Consider the following 12,367-nt stretch of genomic DNA (forward strand, 5'->3'; position numbering starts at 1 on the left):
CAGTCAAATGAGTGAAATATTATAGCACTATTCAATTCAATCTATTTAACTAAACTAATAAAACCATGGACTTTTTGAACTAGTACTAAAAATTCAGCTCATGAGCTGCTGCAAAGCGTTGTTGCCATTTAAGGTTTGTCCGTTCAGAGGGAATGACGTTTGCAGTGTCTGCCATGCAAAAGAGACTCAGCTGAGTGAAGGTACTTGAGAGAGACGGCGGCGATAGGAAAACACGGTGAGTAGCCAGCCAGCCAGATTGCTAGCTAGCTAACGACAACAACGGCTTTCTCATTTTTCAATGTAGGAAGCTATGTAACTGACTGTTACCATCGTATGACAGATAATCTACATTTAGCCTGCTGAAAAGGGTAGATCGAAGGAAGGTGTGAGGGGCAAGTAACATGTAAACTAGGAGCAAGTGCTAGCTAGTGTGAAGAAGAATTGGCTAGCACTTGAAGCTAGCTAACCTACTAAGTAGCTTGCCCCAACGACTGTTCATGTCGTGGGCACGCTCATGTCTCAGAAAGCACCGGACGGAATTCTAGCTAAATAGCTAGCTAACTAGCCTTACGTAATCCAGTATAAAATTCATATTTTTGATTAGGTTGTATTATTAATATATACTTCTCAGTCTTATTGGTGACTGCTAGTTAGATAGTTAATGAATTCAGCTAGCTCGCTAGTTGGCTACGTACTGCTAGCTAGTCTGCATGTTGGCTGTGAAGCTAGTACTGTACCAAGCCGGCAAGAGGGAGGCCAAAACTTAACTCTAGCTAGTAGCCAGCTTTGATTCGGTAGCTAACTAGCTATGGCTATTGAATAAAGTAAAGTAACGACTGTACAGTCATAAAAAAAGCAATTTCCAGTTGTGGCTTTGTTATTGCCATAATACAAGCTCCCCAGTTGGGGCCTTGTTTTAAGGAACGGAATTTAAGAATTGCCAGCTCGCTAGCACCTTAAACAAAACAGGCCCGCTAGCCAATGTGTTGATCCGTTTACAGTTAGATTCAAAATATCTGATACTACATGAAAAATATTATATTTCTAATTTCAGTGCCAGAAAGATTCATTATCAAGTTGTATTACTTGAAAGTTGAATTATTGTTGTGACGTGCTGTTGGTCTGAGTTTTTCAAACTGGTAGTTGAGTAGTTTCCCAGCTACTTTATGCTCTCAATTTTACTATCAACAACCACAAAAAAAAAATATTATAAGAAATGTATTTTTGTTAGTATATTTTAAGAATTCATTGGAATAGAATATTCCTAACTTGACAATTTGTTGGTGTTCACCACAGCTTCCTGTCTACTGCATCAGCCAAATCTGGGATCTGCTGGCCTTCTCTCACCAGATGTAGAGGGGACTTGTCATCTGCAGCCGTGTAAACAGTAGGTTGTGTTGCAAGACACTTATTTGAGGGGGTTGGATTGGCCAGAAGAGGCCAGACACAAACTCTTTGAAAGAGTAAATGTGCTGTCAGGTTGACATCAAAGCACATCAATTTGGAAACAGTCAGGCACAATTGAAATTGTCCAAGTTGTTAAGGCACTTATGTTCTTAGTTAACTACTTCATTAATGTTGGCCTGTTGGGGGCATCCCAGTGGCTCACTGGGTAGGGCATGTACCGCATAGGGTTAGACCCTACTGCAGCAGGCTGGGTTCTGTTCCAGCCAGGGCCATTTACTGCACGTCTCCCCCTTGATATTCCGGTTTCTCTCAAACTTTCACTAAAAATAAAGAACTGGCCAAAAATATATCAATGAAAAGTTGGCTTGTGTCTAAACGTTCAAAGCCCATTGCAATGTCTGAATTATTGGTGCACAAAACCTGGACGTATGAAGTGTACTTTTGACTTGGCCTTCTTTGTATAGCTGTGTGTTGTGCTCTTGATTCCTAGGTATGAATCTCGCTCTCTTGGTCAGTAATTGGACAGTAATTCCATAGCCGGTCATGCTCTGATCTTTCTTCATCTGAGCAGAGGATCAGTATTGTAGTGCTGTGGGAATTGAATGGTCCTTTGTGATATCCCTCAAATGCGTATCTCTCATTGTGGGCTCCTGGTGCTGCCTCATGCAGCTTGGTTAGAATTGCAAATGGCTTGTTGAGCATAACAAAGTGTTTTTTGTATGTTTGTCTGCATATGTAACAAGTCTCACTGAGAATTCACTTGTTTTCACTTATCTCAGTGTTTGGTCCTAGTTGAGTCAAACCTCCCTCAATCATCTGGGAATAGTTTGCTTTGCCTTTTATGTGAGCACTTGCCTCTTATGTTTTTTAACGCATAACTAATCAGATCTCCTGCATCAGTAACTCATTATTGCATGTCTCATAGGCAATCATAACTGGAAGGGCTGTTAGGGGAGTTATTTTATAACATGCTAATTAAACTAGGCCTATTTTTCATTTTGTCAGGCTGGAGGTGGTGACTCCTCCTCACCTCACACAGCACTGCTCCTCTGCATGCTAACGAGATTAATCTATTTGTGTCTTTGTGGATCTTAGCATTGCCCTATGGGGTCAGTAGGTATGTTCAGGTTCTAGGCCTAGAGCTATTCAACTCTACTCCTCCTCTATAGCTAGTAGCTTGCTGACTGTGCCCCAATGTTCTCCTCTCCCTTGAGCACTAGAATGCTCTCACACAGTTCTTTAGGCATAGAGGATGGAGCAATACCCAAACTCTGTGGATTGCATTGCAATATTTAAACTAGGTTTTCTGTGCTTTTCTCATATGGGGAAAAAGGGGTACTGGGCCCCATCAGCAGCTTAAATCCCAGGGTTGCGGGTGGGAAGGAAAGATCATTATTTTGGCAGAGGACTCGAAGTCGAATAATGTCACCTGCAAATATGTCAACGATACTCTTCTTAGGGGGGGGCGAAGTTCTTCTTAAAACAAATACCAATATGTCTTTAGTTGGAAGGTTGCATGTAATTCTTAATGGAATAGTAATGCAACTAAGGGTCTCACTCTTTCCCTGACTGTTCTCTTGCAGACGTTTGTGCTGTCCAGTGAAGATACCCCACCATGCGCGAATACAAGCTTGTGGTGTTAGGCTCAGGAGGTGTGGGCAAATCTGCACTGGTAAGAACTGCTTTATGTGTGGCCCAATGCATCCAATCTCTATGACTTGAAGTTGGTTAAATGTAACAAGAGTTAAGTGTTATGAACACTTATTATTATCCCCTGGCTTTGTCTCCCCCAGACAGTCCAATTTGTACAAGGTATTTTTGTGGAAAAATATGACCCCACAATAGAAGACTCTTACAGAAAGGTAAGCTTGCTACATATGGGTCATTTTCTAGGACTCCCACTGTTAGCGGTGTTAATCTGACTTTTTCTTCCTTTCCTCAGCAAGTTGAGGTGGATGGGCAGCAGTGTATGCTTGAAATCCTTGACACAGCCGGAACAGTAAGTAGACTATGTCTGTGCTGGGTCATAAACTGTAGTTTGTATCCAGAAAATGGGAACTGTAGAACTGTTGGTCATGGACATTCCCCTCTGCTGGTCCACAGGAGCAGTTCACAGCCATGAGGGACTTGTACATGAAGAACGGCCAGGGCTTTGCCCTTGTATACTCAATCACGGCACAGTCAACATTTAATGACCTACAGGACCTCCGGGAACAGATCTTGCGAGTAAAGGACACTGAGGATGTGAGTATTAGATCTTGTAATGATAAAGCCCTTTCCCCCCCCTTTCTCTTGCAATGACAGCTACCATGGATACCCTTTTGTCAGATAGTTTTCAAAGAGAAGGGCCAAGCCCTGTCATTTTTCCTGATTGTCTTTGTAGAAGGCCATGAGTTGTAGACCGTCCACAGCCCTGGCATTCAGCCATAGATCCCTGTTCATTTCCCTTCCTCATTAGAAGCCTGTCAGTGGGGGAAAGGGCATGACAGAAGGGGGGCTGCAGCTTTGTAACAAGATGGAAATGTCACGGCTACTGTTAATATCTACCAGCCCCAGTCTACCTCTCGTATCCTGATTTAGAAGAAAGATCTGTAGCCCGCTGAGCTTATGAATGATTGATCTATGGTTGCCTTGGGAATGTTTATCTTTTGAAATCTCACATAAGTAGGCACAGTCTGGTCACTGAGATGTATTTTAAGACTTTGGGGTTTCAACTTTCTCTTGATTCTGCCTTGGTTCTGGCTAGGTCCCCATGATTCTGGTGGGCAACAAGTGTGACCTGGAGGATGAGCGCGTGGTCGGCAAGGAGCAGGGCCAGAATCTGGCCCGACAGTGGAGCAACTGTGCCTTTTTAGAGTCTTCAGCTAAATCAAAGATCAACGTTAATGAGGTGCGCCCCACTGCTGTAAAATGCAATCAAATTAATTGTTAGTTCTGAAAATGCTAAAGGTAATTCAATTGCAAAACAGAATAGAATCGCTTAATGCTATTAACTGGAGACACCGGTGATTTGGAGGTGTGGTAAGTATTCTATTTTTGCAAGTAAGTGTTCTGGAATTTGTGACCTAACATCCACATTTTATGAAATAGCCACAACTTAGACATTAGAAAGCAACAAGTGTCCTCATAGACTGCAATTTGTGGCGCATCCACTTTCATTGTGCCTGGTACTGGTAGCTAAGATGTGGTTACTAGTAGTCTGGTATATACAGTGTTCTTTGGCTCTGACCACTAAAATACTGTTAGAACTATGCACTTCTAATAATTTTTCTTTCTATGTTAAGCACAGTTTGTCACTTTGGATCACATCATCTGCTAAATGAATAAAATGTCAATATAAATTATGCCTGTGAGTGGATTACATAATGTTGTATCATGTCCTATATTTCAGTATAAGGGATGTGAATTCCTCACATGATAAATGTTATTCTTTGCCCCAGATTTTCTATGACCTGGTCCGACAGATCAACAGGAAAACACCGATGGAAAAGAAGAAGGCAAAAAAGAAGTCAAACTGCACACTTCTCTAAACCATCATACTCTGCAGCTCTGAGCCAGGTGAGGGGACAAAGTGAAGAGATGATGCACTTGATCATAGACTATATTTTATTGATCTTGAACAATATTTACACTGACTGTTTATTTCAACCTACTTTAGAGTGGACCTTACAGAACACTGTTCAGTCAAATGGCTCCATCTATTGTTCATGTTTTGGTATAAATGTTCTGTCAGAAATAAATTGATAATTGATTTGATTCAGCTAAACTTGACCCAGCTGTCCCTGGAAAACCTATAGGCCGTATTGGTGGTCAGGTCATGTAATCAGGAAAACATCTAGACCCTCACATGCTTTTATCAGGAGTGCAGATCAGAGTTAACTGGTTGCATCTGTCTCTTTTTTGCAGGAAGCTGTAATTAAATAAACGTTTGCCCAGTTGGAACGTGCCAGCATTCCAAGTCCCCCCTAAAAATGTTCAGAACATCTCAACAATGGCAGAAATGGAACAATCCACTTCACCACTCAGAGGGACGGACGGGAAGTCTTCCCAGAAAGTTGTCTTTGCTTTTTGATGGTTAAAAGATCTAAACCTTAATCTCTGTTTATTCATTTTGTCAGCCAGCCATGTAATGATGAATTTTCCAGTTTTCAAACTTTTGGATATGGCTATTAAAAGTTTAAAAAAATTGACAGTTGTGATAACCTTTTTGGGAAATAAGTTGCTTTCTTGCAAATATCAATAATGGTTGCCCCATTTCAAATGACAATGTCTTTTCAACAGTCATGTGAAATGTTGGTGTCTTTCATACCGTTCTGCACTAATTTTGTCAACATAAATGCATAAATGTTTTATCGCTCCTACTACTTACAATGACTTTTATTCATCAAATAACATCTTTCCTAAGTGACTTTGTTTTATATGGAGAGCTGCAAGGCTATCATATTTCCCATAATATATTCTAATTCAATTTTTTGCATAATGAAGCAATGGAAATTAGTATTTTATAGAAAGGGGAAATGACGAACTTGATTTCTGTGTCTTGAGGCTGAAAATATATTGTACTAAACCAACCCTAATATTGCTTTTTGTGTTACTGTCACAAATGATTTTCCAGCTTTTATGAATGATTAAATTTTAGTACATTTTCATTAATTGTGTGTCCTTGTGTATTTGTTTTTAAGCTGAATCAGGCAACTAGTGTCATAAAAGCAGATCTATACTTTTTATGTAATTCGCTATTGTTCTGTCACTTTCTTGGAAGACAAAACAAACGTCATCTTAATTCGACCACGTGTTAATGCATCAAATGTATCTTGAAAACAAATATTCTCATAGTCCCATTCACCAAACCCTTTACTGAATTGATGTAAAACAAAAATGTACATGTAATAGTATTTGGAACTACAGTAGACTTCAACGATTGATTACAAGACCATGATCAAGTCCGATAATGTTCAACCGACTGTAAACCCAACGCAGTTTCGTGAAAAGTGCGTTCAGCAGAAGTCTGGTTATCTAGCACAACAAGAGCAACCTAAAGAGGTTCAAGGTGTTATGACAGAGAAGGAGAGGAGGGAGACCACAATTTGCCAACTCAAGTCAGCAGATGCGCTCAACCGGATCCGTGGCATGAGGCTGCGTCACCAGCACATCAAGGTGAAAACACGCTCGGGCTCAGCACAAGAGCTACATTGCTAAATTCATCCCTTTGTCTATAATGTTGCTAAACTGTGTCAACCATTCGGTTGAGTCATTTAAACCCAACATAATGATGTCTCCCCACTGCCATAGTCAATTTTTTTCTTTCCAAGACCCAAGAGATCAACTTAATGATCGCCTGTCAGCTCACCGCCCAAAGTGCTCTACGTTTGGAGCTCCTGCTGCCAGTGAAGGAGATCAAACTCTGTGTTCGGGACAGTCTTAACACAATGGAGGTCATTAGCCTACTGTATTTTGTTAACGTATGGCAACATTTTTATTATTTGCTGATCGAGAAACATAAGCTAATAGGCTTATATAAGTTTATGACTTTATCCTAAATATTGGAAACTAATTGTTTAATGAATGTATTTTCAGAGGAAAAGGGTTGAGGCTCTGCTGGACAACAGCTGTGAGTGTCTGGACAGACGCTGAGTGCACCATGATACAAAACGCGTAATAAAACGCCCTCACTTGTCTTATCCCTGCTTCACTTTTCTTTCTAAGAGACGGGACGGTGCGGCAATATTTCGACCTAACGCAACTACCTATGTAGGTAGTTGCCTGCTCTATCCACTTGGTTTGTTTGTCTCTGGGTCTATAGCCTTGCTTGTAAACACAAACGCTTTGAAGATAACCAATAGAATAGGCGACTCTGTCTACGTTACGCCTGCCATTTTCATGTGATGTGTTCCAAAAATAGCCTACAATTCCAGCAGTCGATCGGATGTCGCTTATAACCCAAATCCAAGCCATCCAAACACATTTGCTTAATTATAACTGTCAAGCATGATATGGGTTTTTCAGTAGGCAATTTATTTTAGAGTTCCAATTTTCACTCTTCATATGCTCACACCTTAGTCGATTTAATTTCATTCAGAAATATTGACATTCTTTGCACCTCTCTCTTCTCGCCCTTCCCCTCTCTCTTTTTCCCCACACACGCATGCATACACACACAAGCATTGGCAGGCTACACGACCCCCCTCCCCCCTTCCATCATTTTCCCATCTCTCATACCCACTCTATTCTTTACAACAAACATGGCCGCTAAATCTGATGGTACACTCGTTTCTCGGCGAAATGAAACACCACCCGAGTGCCCATGTGTTCCAGACCAGCGTTCCCCCCAGTGCCGTCCCGCTGGGAGACGCTACTCTCTCCTCGATTGCTTCTGGACACTGTGTGCCCTTTTGGTATTCTTTTCGGACGGCGCATCTGACCTGTGGCTGGCTGCGGACTACTACCTCAGGCGAGACTACTGGTGGTTTGCACTGACACTGGTCTTTGTGGTGGTTCCATCTCTGGTTGTACAGGTGCTGAGTTTTAGATGGTTCGCCTATGATTACTCGGACACCGTGGAGAGTGATACAGCAGCAGCCGCGGTGGTGGCAGCATCGGGTGCCGAGAGTAATTTCAGCACTAAGGACAGCGACCGACAGCGGGGCGCTGGCCGCACTGCTGCGGTCGGGGTATCGCCTGCCACTGGCACCAGGGGAGGTGCCCAAGGCTGCTGCAGAGTTTTAATGTGGTTCTTTCAATCAATCGTGCATATCTTCCAGCTTGCCCAAGTTTGGAGGTGAGGTAACCCAAATATGTCTTCGGACACAGTGCCCCTATTTGTGTATGCGTTTTTGTGTAGTGTGTGTGTGTGTATTCCTGCATGTGTGTAGGAAACGGAGTTATTGAGATATTTCTCAGATCTAAACAGTCCTGATACACTTTATGTAAACGTGGTTTTGTCTAGACAACAATAAGTTCAATTATTCAGATAGGGTTGTAATGTTTTCAAAATGCTAAAAATGTAGCTATTATACTGTTGGATGTCTCAAGGCTAGGATGGGGCATTGCAGGCTCCACCCCTCACGCGCTTCTAGGTCAATAATCTCTGGTGGAAAATCGTCTACTCATCCACACCAATCGCTTTATGAATACACCCAAATCCTTTTGTCTTTCAGGGTTTGAATGAGAATGTGATATTTTGGAGTACAAAGTCTTGTGATAAAATTGGTAATCAATATATCCCCTATGACTATGACTATGTCCCTTTGACCCAGAGCCCTAACTTCACATTAGCACATTCACCTTAGTGTCTTTAGTTGTTTTAGTGTGACTGAATCAGTCATATAATTCTTGCGCTGGTCTGTTCACTAGATGGGAGGCCATGTTAATGGGTCAGATAGTCAGCCAGTGATGTTCAGCCATAGACTAGCCTGATTTGTTTTGACAGCCTGAAGCTGCTGCCAGTGAAGAGGAGGCTTCCAACTGATCTATAGTGGGCGGAGGGTGAGATTGATAATGTCTACGATTCATGTAAGGATTTTATGGGCTTCAGTAGCAAGCTATTTTCCATCCATCCCACACGCTTCCTGTCTGTCTTCCTGTGTTTATAGATGGGGGCTAGATCTATTGATTTTGGTGTTTCCTCTTAGAGAATGAGAAACAGCTGTGTTCATGACTTAGGAGCAGCACAATGAAACTCTGGGAAAGCAGAATTACTACTAATTCTATTAAAGCGCTCTTCTCAGCATGGCTACTCTCAGACAGGTATGTCTGGGTATTAACAGGATTACCCTTGTGTGTTTTATCCTCAGCTGTTAACTCAGGAGTGAGCTGTCACTTATATATGGTCAAGTGAACTGAGATCAACGAGGAGAGAGTGTGGGAATTAAATGCTCCTTTAATACTTAAAGACAAGAAAGGGGCTGGTATTGAATTGTACCACTCGGGGTCAGTAAATGGTCAGGCATTGTGTGTAATTGTGCACATGTGTGGGTATGGCTCTGTGCCTTACAGCATACTCCACAGAGTAAATGGCATCCCAAGGCATAGTTGTGTGTTGAGTGAAAATCAGAACAAAAAGGGTTACACAATCTCTCTTATGGTTCACTGGGTTCATAGAGAATGTAAGGTTGTTCCGTCCCTCTCTTAGGCCCTTGCTGTGGTACATTTAGTTGGTTTTCACCATTACAAACTGAATTTTCCGTACATATAGCATACCTGCTTGTTTCAGACCAACGGAAAACAGTTTCAAAGAAATGTGTGTATGCGTGTGTACAGAGCATGTGGGTTGAGATGGGTTTCACATCAGAGTCTGTCAAAACTTCAAGGTAGGCCCATGAGTCAATCACTGAGAACAGCAGCAAGCTCTTTGTTCCTATCCCTCACAATGAACCACAATGATCTCTCTTCTCCCACCTTTCTTTTCATGGCTCTGATCATTTGGAGCAGGAGAGAAATAATAGAGGAAATATTGCCTTGTCTAAAAAGTAAAGAGAAAAGAAAAATCCAATTTATTTTGATACCGTTGAGTCTCTAGATTAAAACAACAAATGATCCCATCATCTTGTGCCTCTCCCTCTCTTTGAATGTTTCTAAGGTATGTCCATGCTCTCTACTTGGGGGTGCAGAGTCGCTGGCGTGGTGACCACGAGCGCCGTCACTTCTACTGGCGCATGATGTTTGAGAGTGCTGACATCAGCATGCTGCGACTGCTGGAGTCCTTCCTGAAGAGCGCCCCCCAGCTGGTGTTGCAGCTCAGTATCATGATCCAGGCCAGTCAGGTCCTCCCCCTCCAGGGTCAGTCATCGTGGACTCAATATTGGACTGACAGTCTCGAAATACCAATTTTTCATCTCACTTCACCACTCTGCACTTGACATTATTAGTCACCATTCTTGACACAAAAACAAATAGGTCATACATTCCATACTGACCTGGATTATAGCAACACTACCCTTTAGTACTCCAGAAATGCCAATCACTTTCAGCCCATTCCACTTCCTCACATCTATCCCATTTCTCCTTGTCTGTCTGTCTGTCTGTTCTCTTGTCTGTTTGTCTGTCTGTCTCTCTGTCCTCCTGTCTGTCTTTCCTCCTGTCTGTCTGCTCTTCCTGCCTGTCTGTCTGTCTGTCCTCCTGTCTGTCTGTCTGTCTGTCTGTCTGTCTGTCTGTCTGTCTGTCTGTCTGTCTGTCTGTCTATCCTCTTGAGTGTCTGTTTGTCCTCCTGTCTGTCTGTCCTCCTGTCTGTCCTCCTGTCTGTCCTCCTGTCTGTCTGTCTGTCTGTCTGTTTTCTTCATTTAGCATCTGCTAAAAGAATACATAATTGTTGTCGTTTTTTCTTCCTCTCTATCTTTCTCTTTCTCATTATTTAACTGTCTGTGTTTCTCTTCTTCCCCAGGTCTCTCTGCCTCAGCCTCATTGGTGTCGTTAGCCTGGATGATTGCCTCTTATCAGAAGGCTTTGAGGGACTCCAGAGATGACAAGTTTCCAATGTCCTACAAGGCAGTCATCGTACAAATTCTCTGGCATCTGTTTACCATTGGCGCTCGCACAATGGCCTTTGCACTGTTTGCCTCTGTGTTCCAGCTTTACTTTGGGATCTTCATTGTGGCCCATTGGTGCATAATGACATTTTGGATCATCCAAGGCGAAACAGACTTCTGCATGTCCAAATGGGAGGAGATCATCTACAACATGATGGTGGGGATTGTGTATGTGTTCTGCTGGTTTAGCGTGAAAGAAGGACGAACACGCTGCAGACTATTCATCTACAGCATGGGTGTCTTTGTAGAGAATGTGGTGCTCACCACAATTTGGTACCTGTATCGTGGCCAGCGCACCTCAGACTTTTATGCTGTGATCTTGGTATGTGTTGTAGCCAGCAGCTATGCTTTGGGAACCTTCTTTATGTTTGTATACTACTGTCTGTTACACCCTGACGGCCCTATCTCAGGTTGGGGCTTTGTGGTGGAGGAGGAGGTGGTTGTGGGGTCCTGTGCCTCCCCGACCTCCACTCTCCCACCTGATGTTGTGAGCACCCCCCCCAGGACCCTCCAGAGAACTAAAGGGGGTGACCGAGAGGGGACGGGTGTTGATGGGGATGTGTTTCAGGTACGGGCGCTCAGGGCGGCCCCAGCTGCTCTTCCCAGTCTTGCCCCCTGGTCTGAAGGGCCAGTCATACGCATCGACTTGCCCAGGAAGAAGTACCCTGCTTGGGATGCCCACTTCATCGACCGCCGGCTACGCAAAACTATATTGGTGCTCGAAAGTGCTGCTCCAGTGACGCCAAGGATCCAGTACCGATGTCTAGGCTCACCCAAGGAGGTTATGGAGTATGAAACCACTGTGTGACATGGAGGCACAACCACCATGCCTGGTGTAGCACACCACCTTGCGTGCCAGTCTACCCCAGAGTGGCACACTAATGATACACCCAGAGGATCAGTTCTGCTCCAGTTCCTGTCACTGTCACTCTTATGTCCAGAGCTACACTGACAGAGAGAGAAAGGAGGTGTGAAGAGAACTTTCTACATCCCCAAACCCTCTATTGCGTGAGGTGAGGTGTATATTTGGGTTCCGGTATCATATCTCAGGTAATGGGATGGTACAAGTAGACAATGGGAAGGGTTCAAAGGTCAGCAGGAAGATTCAATGGCTAATAACCCTTCAAAGGGACATGGACCGAAGTTGAGCTGTGTGGTCATCAATCAGAGGTAAAGTATCCTAAATGAGAGTGCTTAAAAATGTCCTCCTAAGGCAAATACCATCAGAGACTATTCTTAAACATGTATGAATACCCATGGCACCTGGTGTTATCACAAGGACCAGCAGGAACAAAATAATCATCTGGAGATGTGTTTACTATCTGTGTAAATGATAATCTGAGACATCATTCTGGCGTACACCTGCCTATATAAAACCACTCTCTCTGCCTTGTGTAATTTCCCATAGTTGTTCATACATGTCTTATATATTCTCA

General features: G+C 43.1%; 2 protein-coding genes across 2 annotated transcripts; both read left to right on the forward strand.

Moving 5' to 3' along the window:
• Window positions 1–123: 123 nt before the first annotated feature.
• On the forward strand, window positions 124–6,060 carry rap1aa (RAP1A, member of RAS oncogene family a). The gene is made up of 9 exons (XM_047040538.1): window positions 124–235; window positions 1,297–1,387; window positions 2,991–3,079; window positions 3,201–3,269; window positions 3,350–3,406; window positions 3,511–3,651; window positions 4,154–4,297; window positions 4,848–4,965; window positions 5,314–6,060. The coding sequence occupies exons 3-8, from the start codon at window positions 3,023–3,025 to the stop codon at window positions 4,935–4,937; spliced, it is 558 nt and encodes a 185-aa protein (XP_046896494.1). The 5' UTR covers window positions 124–235; window positions 1,297–1,387; window positions 2,991–3,022; the 3' UTR covers window positions 4,938–4,965; window positions 5,314–6,060.
• A 1,589-nt stretch (window positions 6,061–7,649) lies between these two features.
• On the forward strand, window positions 7,650–11,739 carry xkr5l (XK related 5-like). Its single transcript, XM_047040543.1, has 3 exons — window positions 7,650–8,185; window positions 9,986–10,185; window positions 10,787–11,739. Exons 1-3 carry the CDS (start codon window positions 7,650–7,652, stop codon window positions 11,737–11,739), a joined length of 1,689 nt encoding a protein of 562 aa, XP_046896499.1.
• The last annotated feature ends 628 nt before the right edge of the window (window positions 11,740–12,367 follow it).

Source organism: Hypomesus transpacificus, chromosome 18 (genome assembly GCF_021917145.1).
Source record: "Hypomesus transpacificus isolate Combined female chromosome 18, fHypTra1, whole genome shotgun sequence".
NCBI lineage: Eukaryota > Metazoa > Chordata > Actinopteri > Osmeriformes > Osmeridae > Hypomesus > Hypomesus transpacificus.